The sequence below is a fragment of the Mustela nigripes genome, chromosome 15, assembly GCF_022355385.1.
Source record: "Mustela nigripes isolate SB6536 chromosome 15, MUSNIG.SB6536, whole genome shotgun sequence".
Classification (NCBI taxonomy): Eukaryota; Metazoa; Chordata; class Mammalia; order Carnivora; family Mustelidae; genus Mustela; species Mustela nigripes.
This window is the reverse complement of record NC_081571.1, coordinates 54,719,287-54,741,217: the sequence shown is the minus strand read 5'-3', so window position 1 is coordinate 54,741,217 and position 21,931 is coordinate 54,719,287. Positions and strand designations below refer to the sequence as shown.

The following is a 21,931-nucleotide window of genomic DNA, read 5'->3' as shown; positions in this document are numbered from 1 at the left end:
TACGTAAAAAACCATACCACTGACATGGCACCATTTATCCATTCTTCTGCTGATTGATGAGTTTATTTCCAATTTTTTCACTCTTATCAATAATTTCAACACCTCCTTTATCCTGGCAAACATGTGTGAGTATAATTTAGTATACTAGCTATACTAGTATAATTTCTGGTGTTGTAGATTTCAGCTTTACTAAACTTTTCTTAGAAGAGGTTGTATCTTTGATTTTCCACATCATCCAGGATATAGTATCAATACTCAGATTTTTGTTAGTTTGATGATTATGACGTTGCATAGTTCATTATAATTTTTTATTTGTCATATTGAAGTAAAACATACATGTGGCCAAATACACATAGCATAAGTGTAGATCTTGGCGAATTTTCACAAGCTGAACATGTTCCCATAATTGGCACCTACTTCAAGAAATAGTATATTAGCGGCACCCCAGGAAGTCCCTTTATGTTCCTCTCCAGTTACTACCTTCCTCTCGTTAACACCATGAATTAGTTTTACTTATTTTTGTACTGTATATATACAGAATTATGTCACATGATTATATCTAGTTTCTTTTCACTCAACTTGACAAGATTCATTTATATTGTTACAGGTATTTATAGATTATTTTTTCTCATTATTGTATAGTAATCAATTGTGTGAATATACCACAGTTTTTCAATCTTTTCAAGTTTTATGGCATTTTGGTAGTTTCTAGTTTCGATTATTAGAAATAGAGTTGCTTTGAACATTTCTAGTGAATGTGGGTGAAAATTTGTATGCTTTTCTTTTGGGCATATAACTAGCAGTAGAAAGGCTGGGTCCCTCATTTTTCTTTTAATTTGCATTCCTTGGCTTTTAGGAGAATGTTAGACCATCCTTTCAAACTTGGTTTTCTTGCCTTCTTATTGGTTTGTAGGAATTTTTGATATGTTGTATGGGTTATATATATCTTTGACTAACTGGCTTATCTTTTACATTTACTTTTAGTTTCATTTGTGTATGTAATTTCTAAATTTTGGTGACAAGTTTTTCATTTTTCTTTATAATAATTTTTGCCAATTGCTAGTAGCGAGAGGTTGTTCTAGAGGGGTGTGACTCATGGCTTAGAGAATGGTTGGGAGACACTCTGGTCTGGAGAATGACAGTTTGGCAGTAAGGATGGAAATGAGGGACTAAAATCAACAAAAGTTAAAAGTATGATTTGCAGAAAGTAACAGCTTAGAGGTATTCCTGCCTTCTCTCTTTTTGCAGAAAGGAAATGAGAGCACTTATTTGTGCTTCCCATATTAAATTTTGTTTTTGTTGCTCTTATATTTTAAGCATTCCTTTTTATATTCACTTAGATTAGTGTATGTTATATCGTTTTATCAGGCTTTTAGACATGGGAGTAATCTACATAAAAATTATAAATTGATCTGTCAAATAGGGTTTGGAGTTGAGAATATGGCAACAGCAATGGATGAAGACCTGGAAGAAGAACTAGATGAAAAAGATGAGAAGTCCATGATGTGTCCTCCAGGCATGCATAAATGGAAGCTGGAACAGTGCATGGTGTGTACTGTCTGTGGAGACTGTACAGGTTATGGAGCCAGTTGTGTCAGTAGTGGGCGTCCAGACAGAGTCCCTGGAGGGTAAGAGCATGATTAATACTGAAGAAATAAAATACTAGTGGAAAATGTGCACAACACATTTGTTTTCAAAATTATTACAGAGAGTATTCTACTTTGTTGTTTCTTGAGGGCATATTGGCATATACATGTAATTCTAATAATTGTTTTCTGTTACAATAATTTCTAATTTAGTGTCAGTTTTACTTAAGTTGCTTTTCTCTCATTTGATTCATTTAAACCATTGTTTAAAAACAAGTCATAGGGCCCCTAGGTGGCTCAGTCAGTTAAGCATCTGTCTTGGGTTCAGGTCATGATCCCAGGATCCTGGGATTGAGCCCTGTTCAGTGGGCTCCCTGTTCAGTGGGGAGCCTGCTTCTCCCTCCCACTTGTGATCTCTCTCTAAAATAAATGCCAAATATCTATCCTTTTTTGTTGAACATTCATCTTTTCTGGATGGAATATCAATATCATATGAATATCAAATATCATATGAAACAATTAAGAATATATAATATTCTTTTAAATTAAATTTATGTTCATGATTTTAGGTGTTCTAGGAACTGTCACTTCTAAAGTTACATTATACTTGTTTATATTTATCCTCTTTTGCTTTTGTTGGACCTGTTTTCTCCTGCTTGGGGTCCCATGTTATCATTATTTTAAACTTTGTATGTGAGTTTGGCAGAATCAGAATGCAGGTTTTCCGCTAGAATGTTGGGAAGAATTTTATACTTGGCCTAACATATGAAAATAAATCATACATAACAGGCCTTTTCTTTTAGGCTAATGGAATATGATTTTTTAACAATAAGTTTTCTCTGAACTTAAGCAGTTGGAAAGTATCATAAAACAATTTTTGAATTCTCTGATCCTTCCTAAAATTATTATTCTTTATGTGCTTTTCCCCCAGAGATCTACTGTCAGTTTTCAATAATTATTTATAACTTAAACCTGCAGACCTAAATGGACAGTACCTAACCAAATACAGTGATTTCTATATTAAAGAGGCAAAAATGAATGAATTAATTAAATTAACATAAGAAAGACTATATGCCAGGACACTCTGCACTATTAAAAATGACTTCAATTATTGTAGAATTGTGGCTGTATATCTTAGAATAAATTTAGAATGCCACATTATCTTTTAAACTGTGCATAGACAATGTAATAGGCCCATTAGTTTATCAGTTTTTACTCCTTTAGTTAATGATCATCCAAATTGTCAATAGTGCTTGCATTTTAAACCCAGGAGTTTCACAGGGCACCTAGCTGTGTCTTTCAAAAATGCTGCCAGGGGGATTCTTTCTCTGGTACCACCACAAATCTGGATAACCACAGGCTCAGCAAAGCTGTCTGAAGGTTTTCAATTCTGATCCAGCAATAACATTAAAGCTGTGACTTCTGTCTACATCTGTGTAATAGGTGATTAAAAAAGTTAGTTGTTTCCCTCCCAATCCCATCTTGTTTCATTTATTCTTCTTCTACCCACTTAAGCCTCCATGTTGTATCACCACTTCCTCATATCAGGGAGGGAGACAAACCATAAGTGACTCTTAATCTCACAAAACAAACTGGGGGTTGCGGGGGGGGGGGGGTTGGGGAGAAGGGGGTGGGATTATGGACATTGGGGAGGGTATGTGATTTGGTGAGTGCTGTGAAGTGTGTAAACCTGGTGATTCACAGACCTGTACCCCTGGGGATAAAAATACATGTTTATCAAAAACAAAAAATTAAAAAAAAAAAAAAATTTTAAATTTAAAAAAAAAAAAAAAGTTAGTTGTTCACTGACTCTGTAGGCAACTTATGGAGTGTTCTTGTTCTCTTTATGTTGTAATCCAGTATCATACACTTGTTCACAACTGATAGGAACAGGACAAAGAAGACGATAAGGACCATGTAATTAATTGGACACAGTGAAAGGAGAGAATGAGAGATGATGGCATATAAAGGAGGGAGAGAAAAGGAGACATAACATATGAAGCTAGCAAGCTGAGCTCACTTACTGATGGCTAAACACACCTTCCTTAAGTTAGCTGGTGGAGAACAGTGTTTGTTTGGTAACTGCCCAACCCACCCAGACCATTTAATAGTAAGCTGCTGGTGCTTTACTAATTGTGGTAGCTTTTAAAATATTTGTTGATAGTGGTTTTGAGGATGGCAGAATCCATTTGTATTTTCTGTTGGAATATACCAGTTATACCTATGAGGAACTTAATAGACTCTTGTTTTTAGTTATTTCATCTGTACATACCTAGTCAGTTCTTTAAAATTGGCACATCCTGATCTGAAGGGGCGATTTCATTGTTGACTCATATAACTTAACTTCAGAAATCCTGAAAAGACATTAACAGAAAAGAGTTTTAAGGAAAGAGTAGAAGAATTTCAGTTAATTATTTTTATTTTTTAAGGATCTGTGGTTGTGGTTCTGGAGAATCTGGCTGTGCCGTGTGTGGGTGTTGCAAGGCTTGTGCAAGAGAGTTGGATGGTCAGGAGGCAAGACAAAGAGGAATTCTTGATGCAGTGAAGGAGATGATACCTTTAGATCTTCTCTTAGGTAATGTGATGGATTGTACTACGCATCTTGTCCTCAGCTCAGTAATTTATATTGGTATGTGCTAAAAAATTAATAGTTACCTATGCAATACTGCTTATATGGTAACTGACAGTATGTCAGTAATTAAAGGATAAGGCTCTTTTTCTCTTTTTGCTAAGATTCTTTGAGTAGAAATAATTTGTGTTTTCATCAGTGTTTTGTTAGATTTTACTTTCTTGAATTTCATATGGTTCTTTCATATCTATTATTGTATCTATCTATATATGGTTTTTTTTTGTGTTTCTTTGTGGTTTTTTTTTTTTTTTTTTTTTTTTTGATCCATCATTTAGCTGTCCCAGTGCCTGGGGTTAACATTGAAGAACACCTTCAGTTACGACAAGAAGAAAAACGACAACGTGTAATCAGGAGACACAGATTAGAAGAAGGAAGAGGTAAGATATAGCTGCAGAGGAAAAGTATATGAAAGTCCATTTTCTTACCCTATACTGAGACCACTGAAAGTTTATACAATAGGCTGACTTGGTAAGACATGGCAATTAAAATTAGTAAGATTATAGTAACATATGAAAGTCATGTGAAAATATTCAGGGTATTTACATTTGTGCTATTAGCATAGATTTAATTCAATATGATGTTTATGGAGTAAGTCAAGCATATTAAGAATTGTGCCATCTGCCAAGCATCAAAAACTATTAGCAATGGCAACTTTAAAAAATAATATATGAATTCTAAGAACTGGTCTTTCTCCCAGATTTTGGACCCATGATTATTATTTAACCCTAAACAACAAAAGTTTAATATAGTATTTTAATTTCCGTTTTCTTAGTCATCTATGATCATTTCCATTTGAGCATGGTCCTGGCATTCTTCTTTCAGTCCAGTGCATAATTATGTTTTTATATGTCTTTTTTTTTCCCCCAAAAAAGCTTATTCTGGTTATGTACAAGAAGGGTAAGTTGGAGAGTTTTGCAGGTTTTAATTGCAAAGATAGGTGTATTGTCTTTTTCTTATTGTTTATGACCATTTCTGAGTCTGAAAATACATTTCACTGTAGTTATAAGTAGATAGTAAAATACAGATATTTCAATATTCATCCAATAACAGAGATAAATATAAGTATTACTAAAACTGTGGGTTGCCCAGTAGAATCTCTTCTTTGTAGGATTAAGACAGATGGTTAAAGAGATCTGTGATTTTATTCCTCTGCCAGGCAAAATCTTGATTGGAAATACGGATACTGTTTATTTTAAATGCTTGTTAGAAATGACATGAGATTTGGTACATGAAATAAAATCTATTATCCATTTAGCCACCATTACAAATTTTTTCTAGGTACTTTTTTTTAACATAGACTGGAGTAATAAATGGAGTCTTAAAATATATAGCATGTATTGTAAATTCTATTTTTATTAAACTTAAGTTGTAGAACATGCTTGGAACTTGGAGACTATTCTTTCTAGGATCTGATAAACAATCTGATTAATTGATATAAGAATGTTTGCTGTTACCTTGGCTATGTTTACATAAAATTATCACTTTTAAAATTGATTTATTTTAATGAGAATGTAGATACTGTCATTATTTACATTATATAAATATGGGGAAAATTGTATATTAAATGTTTTATAGAAAATAGGGTAAAATTTAAGTTCTACGTCTTTATGACATTTGGTAATTGAGTGACAATTTCTTTTATTCAAATAATATGATTTGTTAAAGTTAAAATAATTATCAATGCATCTTTTTACTACCTGTTTTTTCTTTTTTGGGAAACACTGGGTTGAATCATATGCATTGACCTACAAAAACCAGCAATTTCTTATGTTGCAACCGAAGTACAGCAAGTCCTTATGATGATGTGTAATTGCTTGCTCTGTGTGTTGTATTAGTTTTTTTCTCCCTCTGTAAAAAAGCTTTTCTTCTCTAGCTGTAGTATATTTCTGCATATCAGAAGTAAAAGAACATTGATGATGCATTAGTTCAACGAAATTTTGTGATTGCAGAATATTCTTTTGCCATTTTTTTAAAAAATGTGTCATAGGCCTTAAAAACATAAACTCTAGTCTTTCAGAGGTTTTAAAAACTCTACTATTTAAATATTTACAGAGATTTTATTACTGTATCTGATCTTATAAACACAGACTTATGTTCTAGGCAATTGGTATATATATTATGACAAGTCCATTTCATCCTATGTCCTCAATATATAAAAAGACTTCTTTAGATTATTGGTGCATAGAAATTTTGTCTTTCTATTTTTTGGTTGAGCTCTTTCTCATACTTTTTTTTTCATTTTTGTTAAAACACAGTATTTAGTAAAATATGCAGAAAATATCTTTTCTTAATGGCTTAGGATCCTCATTATGGGCCTGAATTATGGCATTCGTTACCTAACATGGTACTGAAATATTAGAACCATGTCCTTTGCTTTGTACAACCTCCATGGTTACTATGGTATCATGTAGTGAGAACACTTTACAGTATGCATGTGTTTCATTTAACACAGTGCAATGCAAAGAGAACCTTGTTTATACATTTTATTTTGTAAAAATACTTTTAAATAAGAATTTTAACTGTGTACCCATTTTTTTGTGTGTGTACCCATTTTTAAAAGTCAGACTACAGACTCTTATTCAATGATTTTAGGAAATTCTTATACCATATTAAATAATTGAAAACCAATATGGTGATATGACTCTTTTATGATATTATCTTTATATTTTTTCCCAGCACTCCCTTACCAGCAGTTTTATAAGAAAAAAAAAATGTGTACAAAGATATATCCACACTTGCATAGGGGAAAAACCAGAAAGGTAGATACCAAAATGTTAGTAGTAACTTTTCCTGAAAAGTGAGTTTAGATGTGATTTTTGTTTTGTTCTTTACAGTGTATTTTCTAAATAATCTCCAATGTGTGTATTACTTTATAAACAAAATAAGAGTTATGTTTTTAAAACTTAAGCCGTTGTTTCTTAAAAAGATAAAGACTAGTTCTAAGATGTTTATACTTTACCTTTGCTTTTTAAAAAATATTTTTATTTTAATTGGATGGAGGAATGTCTTTCAAATACTGTGCTTTTCATTATGTTAGAATGGTGGTTCTCAAAGTAGTCTCAAAGGGACTAGTGTCACTGAGCACTTGTTAGAGTTGCCTGTTCTCAGGCTCCACCTCAGACCCACTGAGTCAAAAATTCAGGGAGCGGAGCCTAGCAAACTGTGTTTAAACAAGTCTAGGTAATTCTGTTGGTGCTAAAGCACAAGAACTCCTATTCCCAGGCAGTGGTGTTCATAGTTGCTTGCATGCATCTTCTGCAGCAGAATACCAGGCCTGTGTCCGAATGTCTGCATTCTGCTAAAGAGCTAGAGAGAGTTGTTTGTTTTGTTTTGCCTTAATGAGGAAGACAAAACAAAGTAAAATAAATTTTTAGTATTCCAACTGCCACACATACCTATATTTTTTTTTCCTTGGCCTTTTGGTATCTTTTAGTTACTAATAACTTAGTGATAAGTTAATAATTGTACTCATTAATAATTGGCTTTTACCTATGTTGAAATTTCTGAACTTCAAGATTAGATTATATCAAATTATTTAACTTGATTTATCTGTCTCATTGTATTTATTAAGTTTGTGTTATTTCAAAGTTGATCAGGATTTTAGGACCTGGTTCTTGTATTAAAGATTTGCTCAGCCTCAGGACTATTCATGTAATTTAGTTGCTGCTATTTGTGACACAGTCTTACAGAGTGGAGTGTGCTATTGAAACCTGAAAGAACAGTGTTACTACTGTACTTTTATTAATTTGGAACTTAGTCTTTAGATTTTTTTATATTCTTTTAGTATAATTTTTTTCCTTAAATGTATATTCTTAGTTACCAGTGTATTCATTTACGTATTTTATTTCAGTGATATGTGTGGTAAGTTTTAGCTTTTTAGGTTATATAGGGTTGATTGATATTTAAATGCTCTGAGTCTTATATTAACTTTAATGGTGAAATGCTTGTTCAGTGGAATTTTTTCAGTAGAACTCTCATAACTCATCAGAAGAACTACTGGGTAATTGTATCAATGAATGAACTTAATCTTTGTATTCCTTCTCAGCGCTCTCTTGTAAGGAACACCAAGCTCAAATAATGTTGGCTACTTTTACTTCTTGCTTTCCCCCTGAATGTAATCAAACTTTGATAATTGGGAGCTATAGATGGAGTGAGCTTATGTCTGACTTGCCTGGGAGTCCCGTTTTACATTGACTGTCCAGGCCCTTTTCCTCTCAATAGTTTCACTTGGGTATCATGTTCTGTGGTTAGCAAAGCTGTATGGCATGACCGTTCAGAGCATAGGTTCTGAAATTAGGCTTTGGTTCAGATCCTGGCTTCTTAACTTTTACTGGGGGTGTATGATTCTGGAATTTAACCACTCTGAACCTCCCTTTTCTTACCTTTAATAAGCAGTACATACAATGAAGATTACATACAATGTAATAAGATAACCACTGGTAGAATTTTGGTGTACGTTGTTCCAGTTTTTTTCTGTGTATATTTTTTTGTTGAGTTATCGTACATCATTTCATACTGTGATACATACGGGTGTCCTGTTTTGTTTTTGTTTTTGTTTTTTTCCCCTTGATATTCTATTAGAAAAAAATTTTTGGTGCTTTATTGCAGTGCCATTTTAAATTAATACAGGAATATAGGTCAAAAGTTTTTCACAAATCTATCCTTTAACTTATTTCTTTTATTATTTTCTCTTTATTTTCTAACCAAGTTTTATACATTTCCAGTTAAATCACTGACAGCTTTGTTTTACATATTTGGTTAATGTGATAGTATATGCATTTTTATATCTTGCTTATATTTTTTCTCTTACCTTCCCATTCTTTCTGCCAAGCAAATGGAGTTTAGTCTAATAAGTATACTTCCATATACCATATATACATTTACTCCATTATAGTATATCTACACATATATCTACTGTGCTGATATCTATGCATGTGTGAAAGTATAGGCAAATGTTTATTTACAAAAGTGGCATTGTATTATAGATACAATTCTTTGCAGCATCTTTTTCTCATTTTACATCATGAACACACACTAAATTAGTAAATATGGATCTACTACATTCTATTTAAGAGCTATATAATAGTTTGTAATATGGCTGTACTGCAGTTTTTTTCAGCCATTATTTTGTTGATGGACATTTAGGTTATTTTCAAGTTTTTATGTTGTTTTTTTTTTACAATAAATATTCTTTATTCCTTTTTTTTTTTAAGATTTTATTTATTTATTTGACAGAGAGAGAAAGAGAGATCATTGGTAGGCAGAGAGGCAGGCAGAGGTGGAGGGAGAAGCAGACTCCCTGCTGAGCAGAGAGCCTGATGCAGGGCTCCATACCAGGACCCTGAGACCATGACCTGAGCCGAAGGCAGAGGCTTAACCCACTGAGCCACCCAGGCACCCTTTCAGTAAATGTTCTTAAACTTATATAGCCATATTGGAGTTTTTGCTTATATAGTAGAGTTTCCCAGAAATAGAATATCTGGGCCAGAGAGTTTTTATGTTTTAAATTTTAACAGATATTTCAAATTGTTTTTGAAATATTACAGGAGTTCATCTTCTCAAGACTAACATCTGAAAGTGGTGTTTTCTTCTAGCATCTAATGCATTATTCCTCTTAATTAAAAAAAAATGATGAAGTGTCATCTCATTGCTGATTTAAATAGCACAAAAGCACTTACTGCATAATAATCATACATAAAGATTTCCTGGGGCGTCTGGGTGACTCAGTCGATTAAGCATCCAACTTTTGACTTCTACCCAGGTCATGATCTCAGGATCCTGAGCTTGAGCCCTGCATCAGACTAGCACTCTTGTGGGGAGCCTGCTTGAGAGTCTCTTTCCTTGTCCCTCTTCTGCCCCTCCCCCTGCTCATGTGCTCATGCTCTCTCAAATAAATAAATAGATCTAAAAAAAAAATTGCTCTACAGCCTCATGTTCCCTATGTCCATTTTTTTCTCATATCTGTGAACCTTTGGAGTACCACTACCTCTTTAAGTTTTAGCTTATGTGGTATTTTCTGTTCTTGTACCTGAAACTTCCTACATTCCCATCCTTAAGGTTTGCTGGCTGCCCGTTCAGTGTGCTTAATTTTCTGGTAGCCCACAGTCATAATGGCTTATTGAGTTGTGTGTAAACTTACCCTCCCTCCCCTCCCCACATTAGACTGCAAACTTCAGAAAGCAGAGATGGTGTCTTGTTTTCCAAGATTTCCCAGGACCCAGGGTAATGCCTGAAATTGGTCAGTACTTAATATATTCTTGTTGACTAATTGAGAACATTTTATGACATCTCATTACCTCTACAATAATGTTTCATGGTAGAAAAAGATTGTAATTATCTGTTTTTCATATGTATCTGCAAACTCATTTCCCACCACTCTCTGCTTCATAACCCTGCACTCCATCCATTTCAGCGATATGTGTTTTTAATGACTATACAATATTGTTTACCTCTGCTTCCTTTTATAAATCCTGTTTCTTTTGCCTGGAATGCCCTCTCTTTCCTTCCTTCTCTCTTGGCAGACTTTTTCTCATTCTTTCACCCCTGTTGATAGGTCACTTTTCATCCTTCAGAATGTGTACAGATTTCCTTTATAACATTTATCCCAACACATTGCAATTCTTAGTTTTGTTATTTCTGTCTTCCCTAATGGACTAAATTCTAATGAGCTCTGTGTCTTTGTCATAATAACATACATGATACCTGGTGTCTGTTACATTAAAGACAAAAAATGGTGAGTAAGTAAATGACTGAACTATGTTTATAAGAAAAATTATTGTAGTCCTTGGAACACAAATATTTTAGAACCTCATAGCTTGATATTATAAGTGGTGAATTAAATTGAGGTCAGATGTATACTTCCTCAGCATGATTGCCTTTGGGCCTTCTAAATTTTTGTACCAAGAGACTCTAAAGAGATTGAAGTTAGTAAGAAGCTAAATAACTATGAATATTATGGGTATAATATTTTTATGGGAAGAAACAGTATCTCAGGAAGACCATAGAAATCAGAAAAGAGTAATGTAACTTAATATTACTGTCATTTTTATATTTACAGTTCTTTGCAGTAGTTGGAAAGTATTGGATGCTTTTTAGACTGGTTTATATTATTTGCTTTAGTAAATTAATTGAAAAATGTTATGTGGAAGAAATAAGACATTTTACCTTGAAAATAATTGCTGCTGCATTCTAGGAAATAATATTTAATTTTTGTTAACTTTAAATTAGCATATTTCTATCTGTAGTAGTCATAGAATATATTGCTCTTGATTTTTCATAGAATTGGGGATGCCTGCATTTTTGCCTGCATTTTTATGTATATCTCAAGACATAATTAAAATATATTTCTTCTACCAATTTTTAATATTTAATGAAGGGTACTTTGTTGAATTTGCATTTGTCAAATTTTATCATAGGATCGTATTTTGTTGATATTTATTTTGTTCCATTGTTAGAAAAATTAATTACCGTTGAAGAGGTGTAGAGAATCATGAAAACTGGCTTTAGTTAAAAATATTCAGTGCTTATATATTGTCAGTTTCCTTTTCGAATACTAGTAACCTTAGAGTATTTTGAAATTTGCAGGCATTTTTGATGTTACTCAAACTTAAGGAAAGTATAGTTCAATTCTATAAGAAAAGAACAGAAGTTTTAAGATACAACTTACAATTTTCCCTTTTTAAGCTAAAGGATAGTAGGGAAAAGCAAATTAAATTTTTATTGAGATTAATTTTGCTATTTTTTTTTCTTGAATATAAGTGGAAATAACTATAATCTATATGAATGTGCATTTGTATATGTGTGTATGTACATAGTGGAGCTTCAGAAAGATATAATTTTATCAGAGAATTATTAATATTCCAAAAATGTTACTTGGGTTAGATTACCCTCTTAAGCATCAATACCTTGTTTCTGATTTTGTATATGTTGTTACAGAAATCATATTTGAAGTTAGATTTATTCTTTTCGGAAAATTAAATACAACTTCTGTAATCCTGTCTTTACAAAGTAGTGATTGTATATATATATATATATATATGCATGTATATGAATGTGTGTCCATATATGTATATGTATATATCATATCATAGTAATTTTTGGTTTTGTTTTGTTTTTTTGCTGTCTTGTTTTCCTACCTGTATGGCAGAATGTTAATGTAGTTAAGTCAATAATATTTATCTTGGTTTTGTAGCAAGACTGATGTGGATATTAAAGTTTGAAAACCTTGTTAAAATTTAATCATTTTAAAATTAGTTGGTTTTGTTATTTTAATAGGAAAGATATTGTTGTCTATAAATGTTTGGTTTACTAAGCTTGAATATATATGATATTAAAAATATAAGATTTTTTTTAATTGAACTTTCTGATTATGTACTTGAGACTTTTCATACCTACATGATAATTTTATGAGGTAAAAGAAATTTTACTGTATCAACTGTAGTTCTGATATTAACACTTGGGTGTGGAATGGGGTTGGGGATTAATGTGGGGAAATTGGGAGAAAAGTATAATGTCTAAAACAGTAAAGAATAAATTTCCATGCTTTTAGTTTGAATTATTTTTTATTCATTGTAGTGTTTTCATTTTGTGAGCTTTTCTATGCACATACAAAATGTTTCTCCTCAGGCCCCCTTGTATTTGCTGGTCCTATTTTTATGAACCATCGAGAACAGGCTCTAGCCAGACTCAGATCCCATCCAGCTCAGCTAAAGCATAAACGGGACAAGCACAAAGGTATTTGGTCTTCCTTATCGATTAGGTGGGATACTTCCCCAGTTTCTTCCACTCATTTGAATTTTGTCTCTGGGAAAATGCACAAACCTAATTCTTCTACTTGGCTTCTTTCATTATATAGCCTGAGGAGAAAGAACATGATGAAAGATGTACTGTTTGTCAATGGCTGTCAGTCTCATTCCTTTTTATTTGTTAACTTTAATAAGACATTTTGCAATGTTTCTTTTTCCTTACCTTTTCTTTTCCAATTTCATAAAGTTGAGGGAAGATGGAAAAATAATTATTGCTTTCTGTTTTTATCCTTTATTATTTGCTCTTCAATGACTGCTATCAGACGTTTTATAGTACTTTTTAAAAAATGTTTTAGAATTAACAAAATTACTAAATTCAGTGTATAAAGTGATAATGAGTTGATTGCTATTATACTTTTCCATTGTTTTAACATTAAAGTTTATATACACAACACACACAAATTATTTGGTATTTGAGGGTTAAATGCTGATAGGTGTAAATAAAGAGTTATTATATCGACCTATTCTAGTCCTAGAAAACTGTCAGAGGTCTAGACAAGTCTGTGAGTTAACTAAGAATCTATTTCTGTGTAATTCTTTGAGATCTTATAGCTCTGGATTAATTAGACATATCCCTAAAGCAAACTTATTTTCCTTTAAACTACAGGTATGGGTCAACTAAGATCAGGAAAGAATTTAATGCAGAGTATTTATAAATTTATATATAAATTCTGCCTTGAATCCTGGTGTGTGTACCAGGGGCTCTTTGATAAATATAACTTCCAGTTGCTGCTTTCTTAAATGCTCAGAATATATCCCACAAAATAGAATACGAAGTTTTAAAAACATACATTCCATATAGACAACTTAACCTGTTTTGTGTTTTATTTTTCCTTTGCTGCAAGACTCTTATAAACTAATTTTATTTTTAAACTTTCATATGCAATATATTATATTTAACTTTATTTACATTTGCTTCTCTCAATTTATCAGCTTGCCACTCAAAGCAAAACCACAAAACAAAACAAACAAAACCCCTCTTATTAATCAAAGTATTGGTAGAGCACTTTTTAAGATATATTCTACAGAAATAAAAATTGAGGATATTTTAAATCTAACATGATTAACTATAGGAAAAGTTGTGATTGCTTCATTTATTGAGTGCTCTAATAATGCCATAAATGTTTAAATCTAAGGAATGATATTTGGGGTATACTATGGGTCAGTTATTTTATTGCCAGAATTTCTGATCTCATATTTTATACTATGCTACTATTAGGATGGATTTTTCTCAGTTGTCTTTTTTTTTTAAACCCCAATTAAGGAAAAGTGGAATTTTTCTAGTACTTTACCTGAGGTTAAATGTCCACATTTCATGAAGCAGTTTAAAACTTTTTCAGCTCCATGTTAGTTTCTTATGGCCAAACATCATACATTTTTGCAGAATTTGAAAATGAAATGCTAAGTGAAGACTAGGGTTACAAATTTAAAACCGACTTTTCACAGTGTCTACATTGAGTAGCTGTAGCAGTTACTCAACAATAACTGGCCTTGCTGCCATCTTATCTACTATTGGCTTATTTTATAACAATACTGTGTTTTTGTAGCAACCTCTTTAGAAGGACTTACTTGTGGTATTACAGTATACAGCCAGTTGTGTGTATGTATATGTGTTTTTATCAGGTTTGGTAGAGTGAAACAGTTTCATCTCTTTACCACCAAAATGAATTTAAAGTGTAAGTAAGTAATATTTTATCAAATGGTGCTTTATTTTACATAAAGAGTATTAACTTACCACTCACTAATTCCTGTACACCCACAAACTCTCTCTACCTATTCTCTTAGCATTCACTATTCCTGTCATTTAATCATCTCCCACGTACTCTGCTTTTAACTCTTGCTACATATAATCACGTTCTTTTAATAAATTTTTCCTACATATGATTTTCTCTTTTTTTCTTACCCTGTTTGTCTTCCACGAGAAATTTACTATATTAATTGCTGTGTTCTGTCTTTCATTTAATTATATTGGTGGTACAGATTGTCAGATGGTAATAGATAAAATTGTCTTGACTATCACTTTTTTGTGGAGGTGTGTGGAGGGTAAGAAATGTGGATTTATTGTTAACCAGGAGTGGGTTCTGAGCTGAAAAGTTGGAGAGCTTCTGGCTGACTGGAGAAAATTCAGAGAAGGTCACAGAATCCAACCTTTTATAGGCAGATTTTGACTGGAGGGAAACTAGACTATATAAGGCTCAGTTAATAAGTATAACATATAATCCATAAAACATATAGTAAGTTATTTTAAAAATGTAACCGTAGACCATATTTCAAACAGATAACTGGATTAACATTTGTTTCAGCTATTCAGTGCCTTACATAGAAAAAGATTTTGATGTAGTACTCCTAGTTAGGAACATCTGAATTGCTCTGGAGACAGTCTTGAAATCTGGCTTGGAGTGACTAATATGAAACCCAAAGGCTCACTGATAAACATCTTTGTGTATTTTATACCTATTTTCTGTTTAGAAATGGTGTGGTGTAATGGAAATTATATAGCCTTTGGAATTAGATGTCAGTTTTAGTCCTAAATTTGTCATTTTTTAGAACTATGTGGCTGTTCAGAAATTTCATGATCTCTTTGGCTTCAATTTTCCTTTTTTTAAAAGATAAGAATGATAATTTGTAACTGATTATGTTGATTTAAAGATTTAATTAAGATATATATGTATGTGTATATGTATGTATATGTATGTGTATATATACATATATATTCTTGGAATTCTTTGCTTTCTCTTTTAGAATTATCCAAAAGCACAAAATTTGAGATTTGTTAAAGATATAATTAATTTCTTTTTAGAAAAGATTTAAGATGTCAGCCATTTGATGGTTGTAAAATAGATGATCAAACTCCAGAACTGCCCTACTACTTATTACTTTGGGCTGGTTACTTAACCCTTCTAAGCCTCAGTTTTCCCAGTTGCAAAGTAGAGTAACAATACTGATATCATCAGTTGTTGTACTGATTTTTAAAAAGCAACAGTAATGAATATTGATTGAACACTTTTTATATATTATATAGGAGCTTGTGAGGTAATGTACACTATTGCTATTTCATAGATAGAAGTTAAAGGTTTAAAGAAGGTCCAGTGTTCAGTTGTCATACAAGTAGCAAATGGTAGAGCCAGAATTCCAATTCAAGTCTCTTAGTCTTCAGTGCCCAAAAACACTTCTTCACTGTGGTATTTAAATATTCATTGTGTAGTACAAAGTAAGTGCATAGCTAACTGTATTTGTTAAGTGCTCTGCTGTTTTCTTTTAGTCATTTTGTTCAAAGTACTCACTGTGTTCTGTGCTACGTTTTATGATATGCATGACTATAAGATTACTCAAAAAAGTATAGATTGAGGTAAATATTAAAATTAAAAGTTAGAGCCCTTTAGATATTGAATCTTCTTATCTCTCTGTGTGTACACAAATATGCATAAATAATGTAGCATATATATACACACAATATTTTAATTATATCTGTCAAACTTTATAGCTGTGTTATAGTTTCATTATCACATAGATGGACAAACTTATAGTGGGGAAAATGCAGATACGCTTATACCTACATGGCCAATTATAAGAATATTCAGATCTAATTATTTTTCCAGCAAATCTGAGATTATGTTGCTGCTCATTATCACTTTATTGAATAATGAGGAGAATTAATCTTGCTAAATTTCACTTCCTGATTCTTGAATTGACACTGAATTTTTAGCTGCGAATCAGGTACCCTTTTATTCTTTGATGACCTGTAAATTTCTAAACTGTTAGATGTTTACTTGATTTTTTAACTGACATCAAATACGAGATACAAATATGTATTTTTGAAATTCTTCCACTGCTGCTGCTAATGATAAAAAACTTCATCTCCTTTTTTTTTACTTGTTATGTTTTCACCATTTATAATAATTGAGAGATTATTTAATGTAGTTAGATACAGGTTTGTTTGGATGAACTTGAACAAAATGTTCCTCGTATTATTTTTACCTTTAAATAATAACTGTTACTCTTTTAATCACTATGATTTTAATCAGTAAATTACTAGGCTTCTTCTTCTTCTTCTTTTTTTTTTTTTTCTTTTTGTCTCCTTCCCTGATGCTGTACCTCTATTGTGGGATTTGTATCTATATTTATTAATCTCTGAATCACAGGAGAGGGCAAAATGCTAAACTCAAAGGTAAAAATTTCTAATTAAGCATCAATACATTTATATAAAGTAATATGATACTTGTAATGTTGAATTTACCTAAGTCTGACAAAATCCCGTGAACACAATATGTTTTCTCTGTTAAATTAGATCTGGTTTTAATAATTAGATATTTTTACCAGTTGAGATCAAGCTGTAAAATTTCTATACATCTGTCATCTTACATAGTTTTTAGACAATATTTACTCCTTTTTGTATAAGGCCTTGTTTGTATTAACCGTTCCACTGTCTTTCAAGATGAGGAGTCTCGGAACTAAGACTGTGCTTCATTTTGGATGGAGTTAACAAAATGTTGTGATTTTTTTTCTTTTTAGCCCATTCATTCTTGCAGATTTAGTTTGACACACCCATATTAGGTAATTTAGCAAAAGAGGAATCCTATTCTTTATCCTATTATAGTAAAACCTCTCACTAATTCAGAATTTATTATACTTCAGATGCAGTATTTGTGATCTTTTTTGAGTAAAAAATTCAAAGTAATTTCTTCCTCTGAATTTTCAGGGTCATACTTATAAGGGGAAACCTGTCTAAAATCACTAGCTTTTCAAACCAAGGGCTCAAGAAATGAAGGATTCCTTCAACGTGCCTTCAACCTCTGGGTCCAGCAATTAATTCTTGTATGTTAAAGGACTTTTATGTTTATGGTACATTTTTATGTAATATAGGCCTATTTTGAATTATAATGTAGGTAACCACATTTTGTTTATTGTAGCACTTAGTTTAATCTGTAAACTGTACTGCTTGAAGATACTAGACAGAATTTTTACCTAAATGTTTTATGATTAAGAAAGACCTTTTCAGTAAGTCATATGGACCAACCTATTCTATGTTATTCCGAATTAGTGAGGTTTTACTGTCCTAGTGTTATAAAGAGTTTAAAGATTTTTTAAATAATAGGATGTTATTTAGTTATAAAAAGGAAACTCATAATTTAGGCCAGTCTTATCTTACCTGGATCATTACTAAAGGTTAGAAATACTATATAAAAGAAGAAAGGGTAATATTGAACATAAAAGGATTTGATGTTATTCTGTCTAGCATTCTAAAATGGGCAATAAAAATTCAGATGTCATTAAAAATGTATATAGATCCACATGTGTATCTGCATATTATACACACTTATTTAGAGTTGCTATTCCACAAGGAAGTGGCTTATACTAGTTGACCTTTTGAAATTCCTTCCAGATTTACATTTATTCCAAGTGTAAGGAATTTGAATCTTGATAATACAGAGATCATATTTTAGTTGGTATATAGTTTTAGATTAGGAAAAATGAGTTGTCTCCTTTATTCACACTTTCCGGACTAAAGTTTTAGATCCTGGAATGTGGTTTTTGTTTTATGGTCAGAATGCCAGAATATTTAAGTTAAATGTAAAAAATAGGGGTGGAGAGAAATGTTTGAAGCAAGTTCGAGAGGGAAAGAAAGAAGAACTGAAACGGAAAGGTTTGGTTGAGAGTAGTGTTTGGGGGCTAGAAAAAGACCACAAAGTAGAATGGCTAAGGAGCAGGGTGGGACAGGAAAGATGAATAAGAGCCAGCCATTGGATTACAATATATTGGATAAAGCTCTTTGGTCTTTATACATTTTTTTAAAGTTCAATTGATGGAATACTGATGGACAGGGTAGCCTTTCTGAGATGTATATATGAAATCTAAGTCATTTAAAAGTCAACTAGGAACTTATTTTTTAAGTGGCTGGTACTAACACTATTACTGAGTTTAAAATAATTGTTAAGTGACTTTGCATGCAGTTATTTTTATGCAAACTAAATTTTCCCATGTAAACTATTTAGAATTCTGTTAAATATATAATTTAATGACCCATTTACATTACATAACTGACTAGCTTAATAGGTTTTATCCATAACCAAATCTTTTCTGTTTTTATTGATTTAGTGATACTTGCAAACAGAAATATATAGTATATCTTTCCAAAATTCCTTCTTTACAGGTAGATTCTTGATCTGCCACTTCTAACAGCTGCAGATTCTTGCTTATTTCTCTTAACATTTTTCTCTTATTCTTCCATAGTAAACTGATTGAAAGTTTTATTTTGAAGATGAATAATGGCTTAATCACAAATTATAACACTTACAGATGGAAGTGGAGAACGAGGAGAAAAAGATGCCAGCAAAATCACAACATATCCTCCAGGCTCTGTGCGATTTGACTGTGAGCTCCGAGCAGTACAAGTCAGCTGTGGATTTCACCATTCAGGTAGCAGCTGGAACTTTAGGGTATAACTGCATTTTTATAATTGTGCTAAATAACTTAGTTGTTTGGTTTTGACAAATGCAGTCTACTAAGTATGTGTTAAAAGCTGTAGTATGACAATTTCTCTCAAATCTGTAAAAGCTTTGTATTTGTTACAGACACTGTGGCATGATAGAATAGGTACTTGTCTAGAGATCTGGTTTTTAATCTGTCTTCTGATGGACTTATTTTATAATTCAATTAATGAAACTGCTGAAGATGAAATAATCTCTAAAATTCCTTTGCTGTCTAGGATTCTGTGATTTTTACCACCTGGTCCCATATTTTGCTGCTGTTCAATGAAACATATGTATCAACATATTTCTTAAAATGTAGAAAATAATTAAACTCTTAGTAAATTACTGACATTCGACCTATATAGCCTAGGTTGTACTGTTCAACCTTTATAAAAATAAAAAATGTTTAATTCTTTCTTTGGTACTAAATGTATTTCCTTATTTGACAAGCATTGACAGATATTAAAATTACAACATTTCACTGAAGTTGTGCATAATTGTACAGAGCTCAAACCCATGTGCTGCCTATATAATTATCCTAGATATGAGAGAACATTATTTTCTATGGAATTTTCTACTCATTATTAAAAAGGTTTTACAGTTGGCCCAAACTGGTATCTTATAAAATATTGATATTATTAAATGGCATTTATAAGAATTTTAATGTATTATATAAAACATTGTACATTTTTATAATCTATACAAATATTTTACAGAACTAAAATTATACTATATTACTAAGTATAAATTTCCTGTGATTCAATTACCCATTTTTTTTTTTTTAAGTTTTTGTTTTAAACATTTTGTCCTCATGTGACTAGGGCACTCTTTAATCCCCATTACCTATTTCATCTATCCTTCCACCCACCTCCCCTCTGGTAACCATCAGTTGGTTCTCTGTAGTTAAGATTCTGTTTTTTGCTTTGTCTCTCTCAATCTCTTTTTTTCCCCTATGCCCATTTGTTTTGTTTCTTGAACGCAACATATGAATGAAATCATATGGTATTTGTCTTTTTCTGACTTTCTCTTACTCTCTACGTCCATCCATGTCGTTGCAGATGGCAAGATTTCATTCTTTTTCATAGCTGAATAATATTACATTGTATATATATGTATATTACATATTCTTTATCTATTCATGTCAATTACACATTTTAATGGCTCTGTAAATTTTACATAGTGTATATTATACTGCTTTCAGTATTGTTATGACAAATAAAAATACATATAATAAAGCTGTATATTTTGTTTTCAGTGGTTTTAATGGAAAATGGAGATGTCTATACGTTTGGATATGGGCAGCATGGGCAGCTAGGACATGGAGATGTCAATTCCAGGTACTAGGACTTTTTGTTTGAAGATACGTTTTCTTTTTTTTCTTTCTAAATATTTATTTCTATACTTGAAATCGTGTTTATGCCATTGTTTTGCAAAATGTGGCCCATAAATCATTGGTGGATCTTGATTTTGTGGTTGAGTGCTTTTGTGGAGATAGATGATTTTGTGGCTTCAGAAGAAATATTGATTTACATTTTATACATTTAAAATAGAAGAGTGACTATGATTATCACAAAATTCTTCCATATTCTTAGTAATTATTATTTTCTTAAAGGCTGTTCATAGCAATAGAAAAGACAGTGGATATCCCCAAATTGCATTTTTAAATTACATTTTTAATTGCATTTTTAAAAATCAGTGGATTCATTCATATCCCTTAATGTTGTCAGTTTTGAAATTTTGATCTAATATTAACATGAAATCATAGAAGCATTTTGATAATCTTTAAACAGAACCTGCAGTCTCTCAGAGGAAACTGACTTATCCAGAATAGTAAAGAACTATTGGTGGTGGAGACTATCAAATATTGCCTTATATTCCTTCTTCCCTGCCTCATTTGGGAGGAGAGTTTTTGTTGGTGACATGACTATGCAGTAAAGACTTCATTTTCCTGCTTCCATTGCTGCAGGATATAGCCGTGTGAATTAAAATGTGCTTTGGAACCATGCTGTTAAAGGGGAGGGAAGTACTCTTCCACTTCCTGTCCTTGCTTCCCAGCTTGTGGCCTGGAATCTATGTGTAGTGGCAGGAACTGGAGAAGTCGATGCAGCAATCATAACTTCGAAACCACACATTGAGACTGGCAGAGCTACAAGACAAAGAGAGTCCGAGTCCCTGACACCGTAGAATTGCCACATTGGCTTCTTACAAGTGGATGCTCAGCTGAGAGAGAAATAAACTTCTATCTTGTTTAAGTCCTTGTTACTTTGGCTTTCCTTATGCCAGCTGAATTCATTTCCTGCTTAATAATAGAAGTGAGAATGCTTTTGGCTGAAAGTATAGAAAATCTATCTTTATTAGTTCAGGACTTCAAGAAGAGGTTATTAAGACAGGATGTCATGTGCAAAGGAGTCATTGGGAGAAAGCTCCTGTGGAAGATGAAAG

General features: G+C 32.1%; 1 protein-coding gene across 7 annotated transcripts in view; it reads left to right on the top strand.

The window, feature by feature from the left end:
• MYCBP2 (MYC binding protein 2) overlaps positions 1-21,931 on the top strand; it is a 272,910-nt gene that overhangs the window by 69,816 nt on the left and 181,163 nt on the right. For 6 of the 7 annotated variants that reach the window (XM_059377906.1, XM_059377905.1, XM_059377907.1 and 3 more), the window contains exons 15-20: positions 1,424-1,628; positions 4,016-4,161; positions 4,491-4,592; positions 12,841-12,948; positions 19,317-19,436; positions 20,745-20,826. In XM_059377906.1, coding sequence (XP_059233889.1) covers positions 1,424-1,628; positions 4,016-4,161; positions 4,491-4,592; positions 12,841-12,948; positions 19,317-19,436; positions 20,745-20,826 — 763 coding nt within the window. The remainder of the gene's footprint in view (positions 1-1,423; positions 1,629-4,015; positions 4,162-4,490; positions 4,593-12,840; positions 12,949-19,316; positions 19,437-20,744; positions 20,827-21,931) is intronic. The other variant, XM_059377903.1, reaches the window with a different exon arrangement.